The sequence below is a fragment of the Cyrtonyx montezumae genome, unplaced genomic scaffold (genome assembly GCF_038088225.1).
Source record: "Cyrtonyx montezumae isolate F1298 unplaced genomic scaffold, pur_monq_1.0 scaffold_30, whole genome shotgun sequence".
Taxonomy (NCBI): Eukaryota; Metazoa; Chordata; class Aves; order Galliformes; family Odontophoridae; genus Cyrtonyx; species Cyrtonyx montezumae.
In genome coordinates, this window is record NW_027072035.1 from 9,228,390 (window position 1) to 9,253,226 (window position 24,837).

Consider the following 24,837-nt stretch of genomic DNA (forward strand, 5'->3'; position numbering starts at 1 on the left):
GATGGGGCACACCCCTGTACTTACTGCTCTCTCAAACGATTTCCTAAAAGTACCTGTTGAGACTTGAAATTACCAAATGCAGTTGAAGTGTTTGTCTTAAAATCACAACAGTAAGTGCTTGCCAGCCTTACATTTTTAAGCACCTTTCCCAAATCTCCCGGTTTTCTTTTGTGCAGCATGTTGAACTTCTGCAATTCCACACATTTCAAACCAAAAATTAAAAAAAACCTACACATCTGTACCATCAAACACAACTGCAGCACCATTTCACTGCAATCCACCCAAAGTCAACGCCTGTTTGTACATGAATAGGTAATTCATCCTTCAAGAGAAACGCCGAGAAAACTTTTCCCAACCTTCTTCCAGTCCTTAAACAACTCCAATTTCAGTAAACACATCAGCAGAAATAGACTACCCATGGCTCACCACACCAAATAAAAACAAGCCACTTCTGAGTAACAAAAGCAAAACTTGCCAGTACATCTGCACGAGTACAAGAAATGCTGTCTGTAACAGAACTAGCACAAGCGGTCAGCAGAACGTGCACATTTCCCAGCTTTTACTGAAGGCAACAAATGGCCTCATGAAGAAAATCATGGATGAGCCTAACAACCACTATATAGATAAGAGAACGTATGTAGATAATAAGAAAAGCAAAATACCGCCAGCAGGCAAATACTTCTTACAAAATAACTGTTGTCTATAAATTTTCACTCCTGATATTTCAAGGAAGCCTACAAAGTATTTCCTCCCCCCAAAAAACAACCCACAACCTCATCCCTACACCATCAACACTCTCTCCTGCCTAGTTCCCCACTCCCCATGCTGCATAGGTGATAATATTATTCTCCTATTTCCACTGAGAATCTAAAAATCTCTTCTCTTTCTACCACCTTACCTCCGCTGGAACCAGCAAATTCTTTTTCTCTCAAATAGTCTAATTGAACAATCATGTTAAATTCTAACAAATGTGTATCAAGCTGTATTATATGGCTGCTTCTCTTCCCCAGCTACAAAATCAGTTTTGACTAAAATTTTCCTGTGTTTTCCTTGATTCAGCTTCCAATTGATACTACCTTTCCCTGTTGAATTTGCCTTGTTTAAAAGCACTGTGTATCAACACAAACAAGGCACTGAATAATCAGTCTAATATCCAGAGCACAGTAGAAAATCATTATGGTTTGTTTTAATTTCTACTCCGCTGAAGTTCTCACCGTTGGACCGCAGAAATAGGGCAGAAAATCTTTTCTCCTTTCTTCCTTTCTTTAATAAAACTGCGAGCATCATGAGGAACATACTACAGTTAAGGATAATTTTCTGGCAGTGAATACCAATAAAATTAACTAAGTTTCCTGAAAAAAACCTAAATAAAATTAAATAAACTTTGATGGATACAAAAACAAACAAACATAAAAATTAACTGTGAATTAACTGGAAATCAGTTTTCTCTCTCCTTTTTTTTTTTTTTCTTACATGTTTCAATAAAAACTTACATCTTTTCCCCGGACTCTAAGTTCAAACTGTGTTTCTTTGAAGTGAATTTTTGTAATTCTAGGCCTGCAATATTGGGAAAAAAAAGGAATTTAATGCAACTTTAATATGATAAATAATAAAATACAAAGATGTATCTATTATATATATATATATGTATATTTAAATAAAGATTAAAAATGTTTATAGGTTGGATTACTTTTTCAGATCTGCACCAAATATTAAAAGAAAGTTAACAGTATTTAACAGTAACTACATTAATGTGAAACATTCTTTTCAATATTTGAATTATTAAAGAATGAAAAACTTATGTAATACAAACAAGGATACAATACTTTTTTAAATATATTAATACAGCTAAGCTTTCAAACATATGTCTCAAACCACACATTTCTGTATAATATTGTTGTTTCTGTTTTGAAACAGATTGCAGTTAAAATCACCTACCAGAAATATTTTCCTACTTGCTTTTTATTCTTGTAGACTACAACTCCTATGGGTGTTAATCCTAAAAAATATTCAGATTTGTTTTCACCCTATAAAATAAAAACATATGTCACTCAGTTATTTACATTTGCACTTGGCATCACTCTAGCAGTGAAGTCTAGGAGGAAGCCAGCTTGACCAACTAACTTGAGCATGCTGCAAATAGGAACATAGCACTTTATCTACTGATGGAAACTCAAGAATGAAAACTTCTATGTGCAGATACAAAGAGGCAAGAAAGAATGGTAGAAATGGAAAGAAGTTTCCATATCTTATGGTGAAAAACAAAAAAAAATTTTTTTAATTATTTTTGGCTGTTGGGCAAACCTTAGAGCATGAGATTAGAAGAAAGCCAACTCCAAAAACTTGTCTGCTCGAGAGGACAAGGAGAGTCCTGTAAGCTCTCAGCTAGAGGGCACAAATCACAAAAACTAACAGTAGAAACTGGTCTCTTTTGTGTGTGAAAAACCTCATACATAAATCCAAGAGACTTGTTTCTGACACCTGGAGAACTACATACAAAGGGTATGTTTACTTTTAACATGACTAGCCAAGGAGAAGATGGCTCTTCATGTCACAGCCACAGACGTGAAGAAGAGCTTTCACTGCTAATGCAATATAAGTAAAAAGAATGATATTCATGGGTTAGACCTGGGTACATATGATGCACCCATCACTAACCAGGCAGGAATCCCTTTGCACAGCATAAGCAAACTAAGGAGAAAAAAAATAATAATAACACTCCAACTCCACTAATTTAACAAGGTTTTGCAGGATCATGTCAAAGCTTGTTTCAGTAACTCCTCCAGCTTTCTGTGGGTGGGAGGGGCAGAAAGCTGGATATAAATATGATTAAGCCATGAGGTACATTAGAAACACTTAATATTGTGGGCTACACAATTTTCAACAGGAAATACACACCTAATCTTCTGGTATTATCTCGATTTCTTTATTTTCTTTCAAGTAATCTTACACCATTCTGACATCTGGCTCAGTGAACTATCTACTTTGCAACTTCCCATCTGAAGCTCTGATTTTCATTTATTCAAAAAAGCCTGCCAGAAGCTCAATTATTCTAACAAGATAGGATGACATTTCCACCAGAAGCACATAGCCTCCAGGTGATGACTTGGATCCAATCTTAACAAACGTCTTAAAAATGAAGCAGAGGCATGTGCTGAGAGAGTATAGGCAATGTGCACTGCTGCATGGTACAGCGCAGGAAAGGCAGGAAACATGTTCCTCATCTTTAGTAAAACCTCCAGAATTCAAAGCATCAAAACAGGTGAGACATGCTACTGATGCCCAACACTAGCTCTTGCAATAGTATTCAAAAGTTATCAGCATTCACTTATTTACACAAACATAACGTGCAAATTCTTTTATGAAAGACAGAAGTTATAACACTCTCTTAACTCTTCTGACACTTGCCCTGAATATTTTTTATTTATACAAATTCTTGTTTCAGGGTACTGTCCTTTGTAGGCATGATACAATCATAACCTTTCATCTGAAAACCACTAGGCTTCTGTACATATTAACGACTTAATCTATTCAGTCTGTAAATAAGCTTTCCTTTGCATTCCTTTGGTACACTATTATCTTGTATGCTATTCTGTGGTGACTAAGCAGCATAAATTCACTCCCCCACAATGCTACAATAGATTTTCTTGCATTGCCAGCAAGATTATAATAGTTAAACAATACTTACATAAACAGGATGGAGATCCACTCCATACATTTCCAGGGATTTGGCCACCTCCAAGTAATTTGCTTCTGCCTCAGCAGGAACTTGACCCCTGTAAACAAAATTATGCATAACATCATTGCATTTCCATTCACCATAATAAAATAAATCATATTAACAAACACAATTTGCTGGACAGACATGCAACCCTTCCTACCATTTGTTTGCACCGTCACTTTCCTTGTAGCACTTTACTTCTGCTGCCTTCAAGTAGGACTTCAAGTAGGCACAAACCCATTCTAAACAAACTGCTTTAAGAGCCATATACATACTATCACACATAAAACATGTACTTATTGCAGTGTCTAATCTTTCCCTGCTGACGCAAATTCAAATTTAAACATTAAATGCTTAGCTGTGAATAAGCAAAATAACTCCTTTTCAAATAACTACCTGGATGGTAATAACGCAGGAATGGAGTGACTGATTAGAGAACTAATTCTCCTCAGCAGCACTACAGAAGCTACGATGGATGACTGAAAACAAGGGGTGTAACTTCAGGTAAAATATTATTCTGTTCATAAAATAACTTGCCTACAGGAAGTCACACCAACTGGCAATACACAGTGTAGAGTCTTATCATTGAAAAACTATCGTCAGCTGAATGCTGGTAAGAAACAGTAGGGGAAAACTGGGGAGGCAAGATTGGATACAAACTATGGAGGATTTATTTTTAAAAAGTACAAGACTAAATACATTTAATACCTTAAAAGCAGGCATATATAACTTACACTGAAAATACATCAACTCAAAAAGATGCAACATCTGCTTCATGCCATGACTGCTCTCGAGGAACTATTCCACTGCCTTTGCAATATTTCAAATTCAGAGTGAGAAGTAGATATCAAAATTTTGATACAAGGCCTGGAAAAATCCTGCCACATACATGTTCATACCTCTTATGTCCTCGTTCTCTTCACCTAGCAGATATTTTTAAGACTTCTCCTACTTTACTTTAGACCTCACAATGTGAAAACAAAAGAACAACATGAAATGCTTGAAATGGCAGTGCTAACTTAAAAGTAATAGGTATAAAAATGGGTTTTGGACTTTTCAAGAAACAATGCTGATAACACATCAGTGTTCTAGATGTTGCTGAGCAGTGCTGCACTGAGTTGAAGACATTTCAGCTTCTCATGCTGCCCTGCCAGCAAGGGGTCTGGGGTGCAGAAGGAACTGGGAGGGGACAGAACCAGGAAAGCTAACCTAGAGTGAACAAAGGGATGTCCCATACTGTATGGCATCATGCAGAGACATAAAACTGCAAGAAACTGGCCAGGGGGCAGCAATTGCTTGTGGGCTGGCATCAGCCAGCAGGCGGTGAACAATTGTGTAATGCATCACTTGATTTGCGGCGCAATTTTACTTTTTGTTTGATGGTTGGTTTTTAGGTCCTTTCTCATTAAACTGTCTTTATCTCAACCCACAAGTTTGTTCTTCCAATCCAGCTGGGGGTAGAAGGGACAATGATGAGAGGCTGTGTGGTGCTTAGCTGCCAACACTGGTTAAAACCACAACAACCTGAGATTTGTAGCAGAAATCCCTTCCTTCCAGAGCTGGATCCCTCAGAAGAGCTATGGCTTATTTCTGTATTCAGGGTACACAGAACTCTGTCTATTCAACACAGTCCAATCTGGCATGTTTTTTTATCCACTTCTGTAAAAATGCACTTGATTTTCTGCATCTTTTTGGTAGCTCTCAAAAATGGAAGCAAAATATTCACTGAAGTACTATTGTCTTACTGAGTTCCCTGGCAGGTTATCAGCACTGAGTGATGTGAATTAACCTACTGATGAATTAATGCTAGAATCCAACAGCAATTTAAATACCGCTGCTAGTGTTTCCTTGCTGATCACAGACAATAAAATGCTGATGTACTTTTCCCACTATTCTCATCTGTCTCTGAAAATACCAAAAGGCTCAAATGTCAAGCAACTGTGTGCACGTATATAAAAACTTTCAACATTATATATAATTTATTAGAAAGTGCATCTGCAAAAAATATTTAAGGAAATGAAGACATGAGCTGAAGTTTCTAAAGAACAGATATATCCTCCCAAATGAAGATGGGAAAGACAGAACGTGAAGGGGAGTTGGAACAGTCTGACTGAAATAATTCCCATCATAGCAGAGGGGAATTGTTTAATTTTTGCAAACACAAATTTTTTTATTTTTTTGAAATTTTTTTTAGTTTTTTAATTTTTTGAAAACACAAGTGTTCCTCAGCACCACACATCTTGCCAACAAATTTCAAATCTAAAACACTCTTCGCAGTTAATGATGGAAGAGGCAACTTAACAATCCTGCAGGTGATACAAACCACTCCTCCCAGTAGACAGAGCACCTGAGCAGCACACGCAGCCCAAAACAGTATAGACAGGTGAATGGCTGGACTGGATAATCTTGTAGGTCTTTTCCAACCTTGGTGATTCTATGATTCTATGAAAGCTGACTCTCAAAGCTATCATAGCCATTTTAGCCATTCTTTGGTCCACTGACAATATTTGCTCAAAATACACCAAAGGCTCACTTGCCAAGCATGAGTCCCAGACCTGTTGCAGTCTGGAGCAGGCTATGTCAGAGGGCAAATGCTCTTTTTCATTCCTCTCCTTCTGCACCATAAGTACCTGCTCCCTCATGTGCATTCCTCAAAACTCCTGTTTGCTCTTCCACATGTGCATGACAATATAAGCTCACCTTCCTTCCCTGTTTCACTTTGTGACTGTCATACATATGGTACAATTATCACAGCAAGCAGGCTGCACAGACTTGATGCAGTCAGGAAAAGAAAAATATCACAAAACACATCCCAGAGTTCCTCCATCCTTTTTGATTAAGAAACTTGTTCCAGAAACTTCCGCCTGATTAAAGCCTTGAAAATACATTGATGCTGTGTAGAACATGAGCAGTAACGAATATAAAAAGTTTCTCTGAGCATAACTATCTGGAGCAAGGTGAGAGCAGTGACACAACTGTCTTGCAAAAGCATTGCTTCCATGCAGGGCTCCAGAGAGGATAAAGAAGCTCTTTTTAGACTTCTTCACCAGCCCATCCATACCTTGTCTCTGGTAGGCAAGACAGCTGGGGACATGTTCTCAGCCCATTCAGTCTTCAAAATTCACAACCAAAGTGCTCTCATCAGCACACAAAAGTCAACACTGGCAGTGCTGCTGACAACAGCAGGCTGACTGTTTTCTAATGCTTTTAAATCCTTGACACCTAATCGCAGCCAGGCAGCAAAAAAGTATTGGAGCTGCGGACCAGAAAATACATAAAACACTCTTTTTAAGGCAGATGTCACTCTACAAACAGAGTTTTCCTGGATTCTGAGGTTATTTTCAAGGTTACCGACTTCTGAAACAAATACCTGATTTATTATGCTCAAGAGTAGAGAAACTTAAGAGAGAAGTGATCTGGTCCGTACTTAGGATTTCAGCTCAACTTTCAATTCTCAAACACAACCTTTGTGATGCTGAACCAAACTAACTCTCTGTGCCTCAGTTTGCATTCTCCAGATTAGGAAAAAAAACCCAACAACACTTTTTTACTTCTGAAGAAGATCTGTATTAAGGTTCTCTGTAATGCATCAATTACTAAAAAGCACACAGGTAACCATTCAGAAATAATCACTGAACGAGAGGCTTTCTTCCTTTAAAGAGAAAGCTCATGTCAGTGTGGCAACTGGCGCAGACTCTGATTACAAGAGGCTTTTTCTAAGAGAGTAGCCGTGTCTCTGTGTTAATAGCTATTATCATCAAATAATGCACAATTAACACTAACATGCAAAAATTACAGGCAAGAAATTAATTAACTTTTATCCACATTGTGGCTTTATTACAGTAAGAAAATCAAGAAATCTAGATCTACATACAAGATGGCTAGTTCTGATTATCTTTACATGACTTTGACAACGGTTATGATGAACATACTCATAAAATGTTTCTTACTGCTCTCATGTTAATAAATGGTTGTATCACAATTGCACCTAACTTGGACTTGTTAGAACTAGCCTCTTTAGAGTTACCAGGAGCATGAATTTCTAGATAAGCAAGTAAATGTTTATTTTGGCTTCATGTACAATTGAACTTCTTTCGTATATTTTATTTTCAAAACCAGTTTTTCTTTTCAATGTTTGAAGGCACCGTGGTCAAACAGTGGCAGGTTGGGAAGTCAGAGCACTGACTTAAAGTGTTTTCACACAGTGATTGCTGGCTCTGGTTCTGTCACTCTACACCAAGAACATTTCAGCCTTAAAACAAGTTCACTGAAAGCAATTCATACACAAAAGGCTATTTCAGAAAATGAGTAAGCAAGACAGAAAGCGACTCTGAATTCTCTTTTGATGGGGTATTAAAAATATTTTCAAATATTTTTTGTACATTTAGTGACAGTGTAGAATTAAGCCTTCTCCTTAAGAATATCAGCCACAAAAGCTACTGGTATGTAGGCTGTATTTGCACAGGGTAATGTTCCTGAATTTTTTTTGCGACCAAGGTGACTATCATTCTAATACCCGGATGACAGAGAAATTAAGCTTTGCAAACTCTATTATTTAAACAAATTCCTCCTTTCCAATATTTTCCAAGGTTGACCTGGGTTTGCACTAATCTCTCAAGTCTGCTGTTATACCCATTTTGGATTTCTTCAGTCCTCCTTCGTCGTGTATAGAAACCACAATATTCTACTCCCACAATCTCTTCAATAACTGCTCTTGCCAACTATCATAGTTCAAGTATATTTCTGTCTTCTCAGATCCTCCTTATATGAAAGAAATGTTTTAAGGTACATTTTTGATGTCTGCAAACTTCTGCAGTGCATGGTTCAGACTCTGAAGGCCATCAGATCACCTTCATTTCCAGAGCATTACAGTTTCCTGTAAAGTTTTTAATTTGCTTTCTTTCTGTCACAAAAAACAGCATTTCAAATACCCTGTAATTCAGTGCTGCATGGTGGCTGTTTCTAGGCGCTGGTTTTTTTCTTATGAATCACAACTTCCTTATTGTGGAGTTAATTACAATGACAACTTCCTATACGTTTTACATAAAATATCTTGTTAATAATAAAATGAAAGGACTCTACACTTGTAAAAACAAAACTGACTTTTTAATTTATGCAGATGTTGCAATTGAGTTTATCACTCAAACTGTGGGCATACAAACTGCTTCCCTGGTACCTCTTGCCATGTGAGCTGCCACCACAAAGATTCACACAGGTTGCTACAGGCACTGCTTCATTAACCTAGCTAAGGATCTGGCAAGAAAATAGAGGTTCCATTGTACTAAGTACTTTATGTTACTGCATTAGTTGTTGGGCTTTTTTTGTTTGTTTGTTTTTTTTTCTAACAGTTCATTATTTGAATACACAGAGCGGTAATAAGAAAAGAAATGCTATTATATCCATTTTTTACAGACTGCAGACTGAGGCAAATGCATTGTAAACAAGCTGCCCAAAATTGCACAGGAAAACTCCATTGAACAGGGAGCTAAACTCAAACATGTCAAAAGATTTTTATTCATTATTTTGAACTACAAAGAGGAAATTGGACTACTATAATAAGTCCTCATTTAGAAAAACCATCACCAAGGCTGGGCTGATTTCCAGTCAGTTTTTCATTTGGTTTCTAAAAGAAAACTCCATCTACATAGAACTTTTTCTGTCCCTGAGGGTTACAACTCGATGCCCTGTGCTCTCTTCTAGAGCTGCAGGCCTCCCCTCTGCATTACCAGGTGCTTCCTATCCCACCTACCAAGCATCTCTGAATTCATCTCTATGCACAAAAGCTCCCAACAATATTGAATTCTTACATCAGAGTTCTGTGTATCTGTTCTATGGCATCTTCCAGCTCTTCCTTCTGGTCTGGAACAAAGCGGTACTCTGAGACGTAACCTGCTGTGTGCTTATATGGGTCATAGTCTCCCAGCTCAGCTGCAATACAAAAGATGAGAAAAAAGGTAACAAAAATTCAGGGTTTCACGTTAACTAAAAAAAATACATCATTTAGTCCCCATATTTATGCCAATCCATCTCTTTCCAAGTGACTGTAAGTTGACTATGCCATCAGTTAAAAATTCCGAAGCGTGTATCTTTTTAGGAGAAAAGTAGACGATAATTTTCAATTTACAGTATAGAACTGTCCATACTAGATCACTGTTCTAGTATGTATAACAGGTAGAGAAGAAGAGTCTAGTTTTTCAAGTATCTATTCCCTCTGGATATGCTGTAACATTACAGACAGAAGTGATCTATACTTCTGGGACTCAAATACAAATGTCAGTGTGGGTGTGGGTAAGGAGGTGTCTGTGAGTAGACTCTTCTAAGGGTCAGCATGATTTCTCATGAGGACACACCAGACTTCACACTTCAATAAAATATCAATATATTCCTTGAGCATGAAGTCCATTTCTAAAATAAAAATTTTAACTTTCCTAAATGAAAAAAATACAATGAATGGGCAATGATTTCTTTTGAAAAGCCTTAAATTCACATACATTGCTCAGATTTATTTATGCAACATCATGCAATTATAAAATAAATATTCTGATCTTAAATGTTGTCTGCAAAACTCTGTTAAAGTTACCATTTCATAATAGCAGCATGAATTGACTAATCTGAAAACATTTCCTACTGGCTTCTATACAGTCACTACTGAAGTCAAAAAGGAGGCTAGAAGAGCTCTAAAGAAAAATACATCTTGGAACTCATGTTTTTTTGTTTTTTTTTTTTAATAGCTTATAATTCAAGAAATTTATATGCTCAGTAGAAATATTGAGTGTTTCTCAAAATATCTCCTTAAAACAATACAGAACAAAAGCCTGAATAAAAGAGCAAACGCTTCAGCATTACACATAGCAAAAAAAAAAATCAGAATAAAAACCGTATCTTGTATACCCTGAAAGTTTTGCCATAGGTGCTGATTTTTGCACTGTAATAATAAGCAGTCTTTGGCCACAAAAGAAGGCAAATGATCTATGTGCAAGGGAAATTATCTGGCATACAGCTGCCTGCAGTTGCCCAGCAGAACTTACACTGAATTACATATGCTCCCAGCTGTGCTGCAGTGTTGACTGGACAAGGCAAGCGGCCCTGTAAGATGTCTTGCTTGACCTGCAAAAAAAACTGATACCTAAAACAAAGAAAGAACATGAAACTATTATATCAATATTGGGCAGGACGCACCAAGTAATGCTTCATAATCTTCCTATTTACTGACAATGCAACACTCAGCATAACTACACATACTTCTGTTTGAATCCCTTTTCTTCTTTTTCCTTTTAAACCACAACTATGATTAATCTAGTGAAAGAAGCTAGATAGGGAAGAACTATTCCTGATTTTATTAGAGAAGTTCAAAAGTAGGGAAGAGGGCTAAGAATCAGAAAAAACGTGTAAGACCTGATCAGCAAATAAACACAAGGAAGAAATGCTGACCCAATGGTTTCACCTCCAAATACCAGAGTATCAAGTCTAGAGTAGAAGCAGATCTCATTGAGTCCATTCCCTCATGAAGAAATGAGAGGGCACACAATCAGTTTATATCCTTCTAACATTAAACGTATTTCTGATCTATACTTATTTTTCAGTTACCACTTCTGCAGCTCTACAGTACAGAACAGATGACGTTATCAATATATTCTATATAAGTATCTATAGTTCTGTGTTTCACCATGTTGTGTCAGAGTGAAACTAAGCACAAATTTAAGAAAAAAAATAAAGAAATAGCAGCCAGAGCCAATAACTGTTAATTGCTTGTCAGACAAAGTGAATTCCTACCCAATTCCTATTGAAGCTACTAAGCTTCTCACAGAAACAAACCTGTTCCTAAACTTGAGTCAAGTTTGTCATGTGTGCATAATCATGCCTAAACACCAGTTCTTTCTAGCAAACTCATCCAGTGAATGTTAATAGGAATCACCTCTGCATTAGCTTTTGACTACAAGCCAGAATTAGATTTTGCTGGGAAGTAATTATAAATTTGTCAGTTTTTTATTATTTGCAAATAGTAATCATGTAATGCCACAGATCATTAACATCCAATAACTACAGACTCCACTTTCCTATCATTAAAACAACAAACATGCACTCCAAAGAAACACGGTTATAATATCACTGGAATTACACACTTAGGGAGAAAATTACTTTCAAATAATAATAATAATAAAATAAAAAATAAAATAGCCTTTAATCCCTCCTAAGTAAAGAGTGTGCTTGCAGAACTTGTATATTTTTTTCTGAATAGGCATTCCCTCTTTCCAATATTTAGAAGATTATTTAGATAAATGCTCTGAAATTTTTATGTGTATTTTTCAGTATATTTTGATTGAGAGCACAAACACAGTGCACTACTTGCTTAAATCCCCCCTATATACCTTCTCAGGTGCAAATTTTACATGACCAAACACTGCACAGACATGACTGGAAGCTTGTGAGTTACACCAAAACATTTCTTGACTAGCTTTGCAGATCCAATTAGCAATGCAAATCATTGACTAATATTATTACAAGGAAAACAAAAACAGATTTCAAAAATTTATCCTGTCAGTTTACAATCAGAAAGCCAGATGCGTCTCAAGTAGCAACTGCAACAGATTCTGTGTCCCCAGGGCCACCTTTTTTCCCCTGCAAGAAGGGTCGACAGTGCTTCGTAAAAGCAGAGAAAAATTACATCAAACTTTCATGGTAGAGGGGATTCACACTGCAGTAACTCATCCTGTTTGAGCTATGAAGTCTCAGTATATGTTATTTTTACCAAGTTAGTCCTGTTATATTGGAGAATTCTGTTCCTATAGTAGCATTTTGGGAAAAAAAAAATCTCATCCTGATAAAAGCAAATTATTCAGCCCATGCTGCAATGACTGCCACCTTTGATTAAGGAAAAATAAAGTCCATGTATTCTAATGAATTCTTCTGTGTCACACACCAAGGATATTAAAGGAAATATTAATCCAAGTCAGCACACTAATTTTGTCCACCTACCTAAATAATTTTTGAACCTGAAACTAATTTTCTATCTGTCATAAAAAAGACAAACAGAACATCCTGTATGAGAATACAGGCAAATGTGTGTCTGAGTGCATACTTCGTAGAGGCTAACCTTAGCTAAAAGAATCAAAAACACACAGTTCTTCAATTTCCTTTCCGTATTTTTAAAAAGACTAAGAGACATCCCTTGAAAAGGAGTTCTGGAATTTACAATACGACCAATAAAGAAGAAAATTCCCTGCATTTGTATTCAGATACCCAACTAAACTCTGAACTTCACTACAGCACAATACACATACAGATGTGTCAATGTTTTATTTAAATGAAAAAAAAAAGAAAAAAAAGCACACAAAGTCCCTCTGTTTTCTGATGGACCAAAGTACACCTTTTTAACCTGGTCTTTCAAACAGCTGTCCATACTGATCACTGTGAGGCTAGTCATAACTATCTTTCTATACATATTCAAGGAAAGATGTCCTAGTGTTTAAGCAAAAAACAGTCTTGCCAGACTACAACATGAATCTAAACAGATTGCTACCCTAGAAAACAAGGAAACTATATTTTTATCTGAATACTCTACCTTGTTATTTCTTCCTTTAGTTTACATGGGTCCTCTGCATAGAATTTAATGCCAAAATACAGAGTGTACGGTGGTCCAGCTGTAAGAAAAATAAATGGGTGTAAAAATTAATTGTTATGAACTTTCAGTTATTGTGAATTGCTATTAGTTGATGAAAAAACGGCTATTAATAAGTCTATCTTTCTACTTCACAAAAAGGCCACCAAAAACCTTAGCTACCTTCACACAAATACGCTAATTACAAGAGAGTAAAATAACAGTTAGGTATTTTTTTTTTTTTTTTTTGCAGTCTACTGTTTGTTTATCCTCATATTGTCTACCTACTTGGAGCTTGTGATAATTTTGATAAATTAAATTTAGCTTTATTTGCTAACTCTCTATTTCTCCAGGATTTTTTACTGCTCAAACTTGATATTTAAGATACTTTTTTGTCTATGAAAATAGTTCAAAAAATGTTAATTCTGCATGAATTGTGATCCCCTGACTTACCAAATATTACTATGTATCATGTCCATACTTGGGAACATCACATGGAGGCACCTCAATTATGTCCTACTTTAGAGGGAATACATTTGGAAAACATTTTCTAATTCACATTTTGAAAATATTACTCTTCAGAAAGACAGTTAACTAAGTACTGAGATTCTTACAGACACAATTATGCTCTACTCCTACATTTTTTTTTTAAATAGAAGCCCTCCGATTTCTTTTTAAAATAAAAGTTAACTCCAGGTGCCTCACATGATACTATGATGTAGAATACCAATTACAAAAATCTTAAAACCATGACAGTCTTATTATATTAATTAATTACAATATAATTCCCAGATCTTAAACCTGTGTTTACTAAATTGTGGCAGCAGGGGTAGACACTATATTATCAGCAAGAGGCAGCATTTTTATTTTCACCAAAAAAAAGAAGGAATCTGATTTGGTTTTATTAAGGTATGGTTGGCAGAGGTATAGAGCTACTATAAAATTAACTACACAAATGACAAATGGTATCATTTATTAAATTCTACAGTAAAATTTCATCACAGAGATTTTTTTAATAATAACTTGCATTTTCAATCTGTGTGTGAAATTTTGATGTAACTATAAACTGCAGCAATAAAGTAGCTCAAGAACTACCAATCTGTTGAGACCAGAATACAACTGTTGCACAGGATGTGTTTTGCGTGGACTATTTCTTCTGTTACTTCACCTTCAGATAATTTATTTAAGTTCAGATTAAATACGTACTGTTCATCAATTCTTTATGCTCAGCAAGCGTCTTTGCAGAATCCAACCAGTACTGTGAAACAGATAATTATGAAAATTAGCCACTTTGCACATAAAATTAATACAGAATTATTGCAATACTACACATTTATTCAAATATTTATATTTTTCCCTAGAAAATCAGTGCAAGATGATTTATTTTCTCACCAGGATATAAAAACTCAGACAAGATTATAAAAACATGAAAGTTTACAGAAGCTTAGAGAATGCATGTCTGACACACTTCAGACTCTCAATGACAAATGTGTACCAGTAGAGCCACCTCTGATAAAAGAAACATATTTGTCAGTACAAGTCTAATGCGGTACATCTTTTTTGGGGGTAGCAGTCTTTCTGAAAGGAAATCTTTTGGTAAGATGCACCACATCTCAGGCTCCTGACAAAGCTGGCTCTTCAGAAATATCACACAGCATACGTTTTGGTGTCCACCTTATCTACTGCAGGTAGTATACTGACTCATAACCTAGCAATTATTTTTTTGTAGGGAATAAACTAAGCAGAACTCTGGCATAATAGCAAGAGCAAAGCATGTAAGACAAAACCTACAACAAAAGAATGAAAGTGCTATGTTTGATTTCTGAAAAACTAAGGATTGTAGGGGTGTTGGAGAATTCCTGCAACAACAAGGCAGACACGAGCTGCTTCAGCTGAGCAACCCAAGCTGCCAAGACATCTATGGGAAACTTCTGTGATTATGCTGTTCAGCCTGCCTTCAGCAGAGAAGGCTTCACAGGACTGCTGATAATTGTAACTATAGGTATTTTTAGGACTTTTTAGGACCATCAAGGACTGTCAGTTTCTCAAATACCAGAAGCAGAAAGGCTGCAGAACACAGCTGTTAGAAAAGCAAATTACAGCAGATTTTATTTACTTTTTTATAAGCAACTCCTTACCTCCCCCTAATCTAACTGTAGAGAATAATAAAATGATAAATAAAAAAATTTTCTTTTTCTACATAGAGAACTCCTTGCACTGTACTATTCATCTGACAGAGCAAGTAACATAGAGGACAGGGAAAAACACTACAAAGAATTTGAGTGGAAAATTTCAAGCAACTGATAGCACGAACTACTTCTGCTAGCTGCTGATCTATCTGTAGTAGAAACAGCTGTATGCTTTGATCTTGGTCTAGTGGGAAAATATTGCCATTACCAATCCAGGAATGTTTCTAAAGAACCACCATAAACTAAAATTAATTAATAGTAAGAACTATCATCCACCCATGTAGCAAGTTGAATTTCAAAATAAAATAATTAGGGTTGTACTTCACAAATGAGGAAGATCCTACATTTGATTCTTATCCCTACACATTTGCTCAGCAGTCAAGAGTAACAGCTTCACAAAGACGTGGCTTTAGAAGTGAACACTTCAAAATACTAAGGGAAAAAATATTCATTACATGTGTTGACTATATCAACTAACTATTTAAGCAGAAACCTTAATCTTGAAAGAATGTGGGATGGAAAGAAAAACTTGTCACACTTGCTCAAATATCGTATTGGAAATCCTTATCAGAAATTATCTGAGCTAGTACAATAGGCTGATAAAGGTATTCCAAAGTCGACAGAAAAAAAAGACAAAAGAGGTCTGCAGTGCACATTCTGACCACAGAAAATTCCTCTTCACAGGAAAAAAACACGCTGTAAAGCTAGCTTGCTTATCACCGATGACTTTACATTACATTGAGAGACTAAAACTATCCTGTTTCAAAATCAGATAAAAATATGACAGAATAACTCCTCCATCAGAAGTATTCCATAAGTGAACAGAAATCAGCTTCAAGGTGCATTGGCTTACAGACCTCTCTGTAGTTTAGCTTTACCTGCATAGACAGGTAATCAGTGAAAAAAAAAGTTGTTTTTATGGATCATTACTCAAGATTCCCAACAAAGCACAGACAGTTACAGATTTCCGGTTGTCCCCATAATCTGAACTCCATTGTCTCTTGTGCCCATCTGGCTCACTGACTGTGATTCAACAGAATTCAGCTACACAACTCCTGTTTGTATGGACTGTACAGACGTGAGTAGGAAATATGACTAATCTGAAGTTGCACCTTAATTAGATATCTCAATTCTCACCATGCTGCACTCGACCTGCAACATGAATTATATTCTTCGTATGGAATTCAGAGGGAAATCTGAAAATTCAGAGTAAGAGGGAACCTGAAGAGCAGAGAGGAAACAATATCAAATCTCATAACGTCAATCATTTCCTTTCCTTCCCCCAGGCTGACTCAGAAGGAGAGCTGCATCCTCAGTGCAACCTATCACAGTGAGATAGATTGCTGCTACTCACACGAGGGAAGCACAGAATCACAGCTGGCATAAGGAAAAAAGGTTCTTGTGAGGAAGCTATGACCCTCCATATCTACATGCTGCATAGGTGAGGTTAAGCTGCTCAGCTCAGTGAGTTTACTGCTAGAACAGAGAGCAGTGGGGAATAGGCAAGACTCTAATCTGTTTTGTCATCTCACTAGCCATACTTAGAATTGCTGTGTAGCTACTCATCATTTTAAAGGCTGCCAACTTTTCCTGAATGGTGGTGGGATGTGGATCTCTAACTTCACTTATAAGCCAAAGATTAATGGAATTTCAGGGGTAATTAAAAGGCCCTTTTCAAGCCTACATTAGACAACAAAGATGAGAACATTTAAAAAGCAATAAACTCTTAAAACAGAGAACTCTACATATACATATGCACACATACATAATAATGTGTATTAGATACATGTTAAAGGCTTGCATATATACACAAATAGTGCTGGACATAGTTCAGAGCTCATGGGTTCAACTATTAACGTGCAAAGAGAAATGTATTAAAAAAAACCCACAACACACATTGCACAGCAAACACTAACAAACTCTGCATTTGTGAATGCCAAACTAGCTCCAATCTGCAGCCCAATTCTTTTTATTTTTATTTTTATTTTTTTATCTGTATATCTAGGAATACATGCTCTACACTGCCATTTGTACTTTTTACAGATCTGGCCTCCATATAAAGGTTTCAAACTGAGGAAAGGTCTGAAGAGTACTGCATCCATGCACAGTACAGTATTTCATAATTAGCACTTTTAAAATGGGTGCAAACATTTTTTCATGAATCTACAATCTCTATTTCTTGAATCTGTACAGGGTTAAAGCTAGGTCAAATTCCACCGACATGCTTGAAATAAAATATTAACCAGGTTGAAATGTTTGCTGCAGTATCAATCAATGAAATGTCTGGTAGAGACAAATTTATCAACTTCAGACTAAATCCTATGCTGTCTTATAGATTCTTACCAAGCTGTACTTAGAGGACATTCTTTTTTGTTCACATTTTAAACAAAGAATCAAAAACAGATCTTATTTATTGTAATCTGAAATTATCAAGATTGTTCCATAATTTAAGGCAATACTATCTGAATTATTCAATCAGCTTTTTCTGCAAATGTTCTGTGCATGCAAACACAAGTTGGTAAACTGAAGACAACTGGGTAACCTCAAAACCTGAAAACTGAAAAGTTCTCCCTCTTAATAATACAAAATTTATAACTCAGGTATTTCTATATACAAAATACGAAGTATGGAACACTTATCTTTTTTATTAGAAATTGAAATTATTTTGAGTATGCTTAGTACTAGATCAATACCAGTGTGAGTTCCATATTGACCCTGCAGCACTTTGAGATCTCACTCTTTCTGCTCAACTGCCTTTAGGTCAGCTAACCATGAACTTTGTCTATATTGTTTCAATCCATTCGTATCTTCTACAATCATTGGTTTCTAATCAATATTATCAGTTTCCAGTTTCATTTTAACAAGCCCTAGTCTCTTCCTTTTTCTATAATTTAGCGTTAATAACTTTGTGAGCAAATGTCAAATCCACACAAAAACACAATATGAGCTAGCCACAGTATGTGTGCTTTTCTAGGTTCTTGAGATCAAAATGTAGACTACAGGATGCGACAGTAATGTCCCACAAAACAGACATTTTCAATTGTAAACAAATGTTTTATTATAATCATGTGTTTTCTTCCTATAGTTAAGTTACATATAGTCTGTTCAGTGTTATCATTTCCAAATTGGAATAACAGCCTAAGTATACTGAAATACTTTATTTATTTCATTTATAATTACTTTTCATTAATCATCCATGCAGGATGGATCTGGAAACCCTTCCGTCCATGCGGTGGCACAGCAGAGATGAGTTCATGGCTCTGTTTGCTGTGCTCAGCTTCACCAAAGCAGGTCTAACTGCAGCACGCAGCTCACAGCAGACAGGTCAGTTTCAGAGCTACAAATAAAATACATCTATTATAGACATCTACTATGCACAGATACAGCACTGCTATCTCACATGTGTTTCATATTTTGGAGCAGTACATGCAGGTTGGCATATCAATGCATTCAACTAACTGGGGTGGAGGAAATCAGCTTGGATATGATGCTGAATTAACACGGTGTTACCGCTTTCTCTATTTGTATTTCTCTGCTTGAAACCCTAAGAGAATGTCACTGTTCTGTACTCTGTGAATACAACAGCTCAGATTAGAGTTAAACTGAAGAAGACAAAGAAAGTATTTGCTTTGCAGCTTTGGGTTAAGAGGGTTCAGTGTGAGAGTTCAGCCAGGGCTGGATGGTGGCAGTCTGATGAATGTCAGACCATAAATTGCAGCCAGGCAATACTATCAACAGGCATTTAAAATGTTTGTGGATACCTACTTTTCTGCAACAAGGGAGATAGAATTATTTTTTTTTTCTGTAAAAGAAGCTCTAGAAGTATGACTTTTCAACATCCTTTTGTGCTATGACAAGAAAATGGTTTGTGGATTCAAGGTACCCTTTGCCTCATCAAATGCAGCTCAGCTTTTCCTGAGATATGTGCAAAGACTGCCATTTCCATTCTCTTCTGGGTGCCTCAAGAAAATACTGGCCTCCTGCCAAAGCTGTAATTAGCCCAGCTACCTGCCCTGAGGCACACTGGGAATGCCACAAAGGCAGCAGCAGAAGAGGTTAGGAAATACTACCAACAACCTGCAGCATTAGCACAACCCATCTGTTCATTCTGACGAAGTCTTAAGTTTTAAAATAAATTACTGAATACTACATCTTAACTAATTATTACAAGATACTTCCTTCTTATACAGAGCACAAGTAGATACAGCTTAAGCACAAAGTACTCTGTTGACTCCAAACATTCATTTATTTTGTAAATTATATACTGTTCTCTTAATATGGAAAGTTTAGAGGCAAGCTATAATGACAATAAAGATAAATGTGTGTAACACAACCCCAGCAACAGTGTCATCCAAGTTGTGCTTTATCTGCTGTTCACGACCCTTCTGGTGTCATCCAGTTCCATCAGTTTTTTTGTCATCTCCTATTTTCTCACTTGATAATTAGTTTGTTCAGGAATAGGTCATTTTAGTGTCATACCTTCTTACACTACACAGCACAATGAAACCTTGCTCACTCATTAGAGCCCCTGGTACTACTAAAGTAATTATGATACCACCCACCTAAGACGTAGCTCACAAACATAGTACTTAAAAGACCACCTGGAAGTGTGGAAGCATGCAAAAAATAATGGGGAAAATTACCAAATAGGTTATTTCAAATCTTTAATAAGACACATAAATACATGTTTTATAACTGGGTTATGTCCTTTAAAATTTGTGGCTTTATTCACCATAATTAATCCATCATTCAGTTAAATATTTAGGATCACAAAAAACCTGACAGGGTAAATAATAAAATATTCCCACAATGAGCAATGTGTTAATAGGTGGCCAAAACTCCAAACACATTTTTCAGTCTGATATTAACTCAGAGGTGTAGTTTTAAAACTAATTAACAAACCAATCTGTTCCCTTTTCCCTCAGGAAATCTGCTCTGGCCAAACTAGAACATACCCAGTCCAAAAATCATACTAGGTTTCTTGCCTGACACTACAGGGCTAATTCCCTTAACAGACCAGAACATTTTATCAATACTCAGTATACAATTGAATATGTGTTTATATCATGAGTGCAAGGTGATATTTATTTCATGGAAGCTTTCCTTTTTACTGGTCATTTTTAAGACACTACAAGATTTCACTAAAAATAACAAGCTAGCATCAAGACATATAAAACTGAACACATTTACTCACTTACGGACTTTCCAGAAAAAGCAACTCCAAGTTTTAATTACCCATATACAGACAAACAAGAGCAGTAGGCAATTTCAGAGCATTTGCTATAACACAGCCCAGGTGCAAAGCCTGCAGCACAACCTCATCTAGTCACTAAAGCAGCACCTATGTGGTAAGCAGATGCACTTCCTGACAAGGACCACAGTTACTGTCTCCAACTGTGCACACAGGCAGCTCCCTAGCTCTGTGTCAAGACAAGGCTGATATGGGCACCACTCCCATACATCTGGGACTCCCCTACAAAGAAAATCTATGGTTAGGGGGAGAAAATAACTCTCAAATGTTGGTTCTGGTTTGGGCCCCTTGCTACAAGAAGGATACTGAGCTGCTCAAGCACATTCAGGGAATAGCAATGAAGCTGGTGAAAAGACTAGGAAAAAAAATAGTTGCAGACGGAACTGGGGTTATTTCTCTTTTTAATCCTTGATCCCTCCTGGAGAACAGGAGGCTGAAGGGAAACCTCATCACCACCTACCTTATCTACCTCAAAGGAGCGGAGCTTGCAGCAAAGAGGATGTTGGTGTCTCTTCTCAAGTGAACAATGACAGGACATGAACAAATGGTCTAAAGTTGCACTATGAGTGGGCTAGACTGGATATTAACAAGAATTTCTTCAGCAAAAGCATGGTCAAGCATTGAAATGGGCTGCCTAGGGATATACTGAAGTACTCATTGCAGAAGGTATGCAAAAGATGTACTGATGTGTTACTTCAGAGTGATGGCACTTAGTAGGTCGGGTTGATGGTTGAACTTGATAACCTTGAAGGTCTTTTCTAAACTAGGTGACTGTGACTCTAGGACTATAAATCCCTGGGGAAAACAAGGAGTATGGTAGCTTACTGATGTGAAGCTGGACAGAAAATAAGGAAAAAGCTACTGCTGGATTTATACTGTTAGAGCATGATGTAGGAGAAAAAAGCAAAAAGGTTGTATTTCTATTTGAAGAAGCTGAGTTAAGGGGGTTATGGCCTACTTCTCATGCACACTATCATAATACAAAATGCACTGATAACAAATGCACAACATCAAATTAGCTGTTCTGTTAGCTGGATACATCCTAAAATGTGCATTTGTACATTAAATCTTTCACAGAAGAGATGTAATCTTCTCTGATTTTCATAATACTATGAACAACATTAAATACACAGTATGCATGCCTCTGGAAATGATCCCAGTAATAGCCATTTCTGTTTTGTCTACAGGAAAAAATGAAGCACTTCTGGGAGCAGAAAAACACTCAAAAATTATAAAAGCAACACAACAACAAAATCTATCTGTTCTATAACCAAACCCTAATTTCCTCATGAAATAAAAAATACTTTAAGGTTTACAGCTCAATCTTATGTTTTCCCCATTGAATGAAATTTAGTTAGAAGCTTATCAAGGCACTGAATTTACAAACATCTAGGCTGTGACACAGAAATAAAGATTGATTAAGTGCAGCTGCATATATATCTCAGTAGCATTCAGTACTCTTTTCCTAATATTGTACTGGCTTTGGTATCCACATTTCTACTTCGCCTAAAGTGAAGAAAATGACAAATATTCAGTCAATTCAAAAACTCTTCTGAAATGCTTTGCAGGTCATTTTGGGAGGTAACACCTGGTGGCACTGCCCCATGCCACAGTCTGCTTTGGCCAAAACACCCCAGATTAGTTTCAACTTCCTTATCTATTAAGAATCATAATCTCCTGTTGAAGAAAGCTCGGCCTGTCTTGTGTGTCCTTCTCAAGAGAAATTCTTTCCTCAGAGTAAGAGGCCTGAGGACACAGCCAGTCCAAGGAGAGACAAAAGATCATGATCAATATCTTGACTTCTGAGGCTCTACCAACAAACAAGCTACTCCACCAGCATACACAAAGGACATGTTTGGATATAATACATCCATGGCAAAGGGCTACACTCCAGAACAGCAGCTCAGCAATAAGCCCAAGTGAATCAATCCATGACATACTTGGGGATGCTCCCTTCTAGGCAGAACAGCCACAGGCAAAGTAAGAGCAAGCTGATGATGATCCTCCTCACTGAGAGCTCCCAACCAGGAAAGCATCACCCACTAAGCACTGACAAAATATATATATATATTAATCCTATTTTCATATCACAGTTGGTACTATTTGTGCTTTCTGTATGCAGGGCTGGATGTGGCTCTGGGCAGCCTGGCCTAGTGGCTGGCAAACTTGCTCAAACAGGGAGGTTGAAACTAGATGATGTTTGAGTTCTTTTCAACCCAGGACATTCTATGATTCTGCGATTCCTTTTGTTTGCAAAGTTTTCATGCAGAATTTCCTGTATGATTCTATTTCTACTAATGGCCATTCCAATGCAAACAAATAAAAACAAATTACTACTGGAAAACTTAAGTAGGAAACAAGTGAAAATCAGTGAAAATGTGATCTAACAGTCTGCAGGCACACATCAAAAATAGTAAATTTTACAAACGGAAAATCCCATTTTCCTTGTCTTTTACTCACCGTCTGATGATTCCGGTCACAGTAGCGCAGTCCAAAGTAATCTATCTCCACTAGGTTTAAGTGACGAAATACGTAGCCCAGGACAACCGAGCCTTTCGTTGACTTCTGTGGGAAAGAATTTACACAGCCTTTTCACAAAGATGCTCTGCTGTTGTCAGCAATGTGCAGTGGCATTCATGTATTGTTAGCTGTGTCTAAAAACAGGAGGCAGTTCCCTGTGCCTCTTATTAAAATGTCAGCTATGCAGAAATATTTTGTTCTAGGACGCGTTTAGGCAAGCATTCTGTAAACATGTTCAGGTAGCTGGCAGGTGAATAGATAGAAAACAAACAACAACAACAACAAAAGAACAAACACAAGCGTACTTGCATCATACAGTGTTTTTTTCTTGCAATTTTCTGTTTTCTGAACAAAACTCTTATCCTCATGATATATGTCAGTTCGAAAATCATATACTTCCTTCAAGTAGGGGCCTGTCACTCATAACTTCACAGTGAAGATCAGGAAGCTGAACTGTCCTTAAGACTTAAGCCAGGCATAATTAGCTACTCTGTTCCTGCTGTTGGTAAAGCAGATTGCACTGCATGTGTTTTCATTTATATTGTTTTTCACAGAAGTAGGAGCAATCCTATATGACGCAGCTTTTCTTTAATAGTACTTACTTGCAGATACATTCCAGCATCAGCAAACAGTGCTGCAGACAATACTACATACAGCATTCTACTGCTGATAACATTTTAAAATAAGTTCATTTCCACCTGAAAGCCTCTTATTTGTTGCTTTGCCTGGCAGCCAACACAATTAAGAAGGTAGGAGGATGAGAATAATTACACAAACTGACGAATCCTCAGAATCATTTCAAGCCCTTCACTACTTCAGCTCTAAAATACACATGAAAATATGGAAATAATTCATAACTAAGTTTTGGTTAATGGCTTGACAAATGCAGTTGAAAGATGTGATGACAATGACCAATTTACATTAGATTTGCATCCTCTTTTATTCTTTAGACTGTAACAAAAATGCAAAAGAGATGAAGGAGAAGTGGACGCTGTGTTTGTATTGTTTTACTTTTTAGCCTATGAACAAATTATTTCCGAAATAAAATGGCTATATTCATAATAAGGACAAGAAAATGCCCACAATGACAAGACTTGCTAGTGAAGTTTCAACCAAAAAATGACAAGGAAGACCCATCTACTCCTTTTCAGCTGGTGCACTTGGTCATCATCTGTGCCTAGTTACATTGGCAAGGTCAATACAAATTTTCAGATGAGTAATCACAATCTAAGAAAGCAATGGCAATATAAACTTCTGTTGCAATGTATCCTTCCAAGCAATTGGAAGCAGATACAGCTTCAGCATGCAGAGTGAGACTTAACTATCTACAAAACAAAAAATAATTTAGGGAAGGGGATAACAAAGATAAACAGATATTCTCTAAACACATTCTCTAAACACATTTCTTTGACGTTTTAGAATGTTGAAGAAACCACTGCAACACAATGGTTGGATTAACAGACACCTTGAAAACAAACTGAACTTTTATTAGCAGACCTAAAAAACAGTAATCCAGTGCAAAAATGGAGCAGTGAGTTTTCCAGTCAGATATCTTACA

General features: G+C 36.7%; 1 protein-coding gene and 1 long non-coding RNA gene across 3 annotated transcripts in view; both read right to left on the reverse strand.

Annotated features, from left to right (window-relative positions):
- Window positions 1-24,837, reverse strand: part of EPB41L4A (erythrocyte membrane protein band 4.1 like 4A) — a 128,185-nt gene that overhangs the window by 54,351 nt on the left and 48,997 nt on the right. For both annotated transcript variants that reach the window (XM_065744247.1, XM_065744248.1), the window contains exons 2-9: window positions 23,220-23,324; window positions 14,526-14,577; window positions 13,284-13,362; window positions 10,750-10,847; window positions 9,529-9,649; window positions 3,689-3,776; window positions 1,939-2,027; window positions 1,494-1,557 (exon numbers count right to left, since the gene is read on the reverse strand). In XM_065744247.1, the coding sequence (XP_065600319.1) occupies window positions 1,494-1,557; window positions 1,939-2,027; window positions 3,689-3,776; window positions 9,529-9,649; window positions 10,750-10,847; window positions 13,284-13,362; window positions 14,526-14,577; window positions 23,220-23,324 (696 nt within the window). The remainder of the gene's footprint in view (window positions 1-1,493; window positions 1,558-1,938; window positions 2,028-3,688; window positions 3,777-9,528; window positions 9,650-10,749; window positions 10,848-13,283; window positions 13,363-14,525; window positions 14,578-23,219; window positions 23,325-24,837) is intronic.
- LOC136053442 (uncharacterized) lies at window positions 19,298-21,180 on the reverse strand. The gene is made up of 2 exons (XR_010622650.1): window positions 20,986-21,180; window positions 19,298-20,663 (listed from the first exon to the last, which is right to left on the reverse strand). It is a non-coding gene; the product is annotated as an uncharacterized LOC136053442 (long non-coding RNA).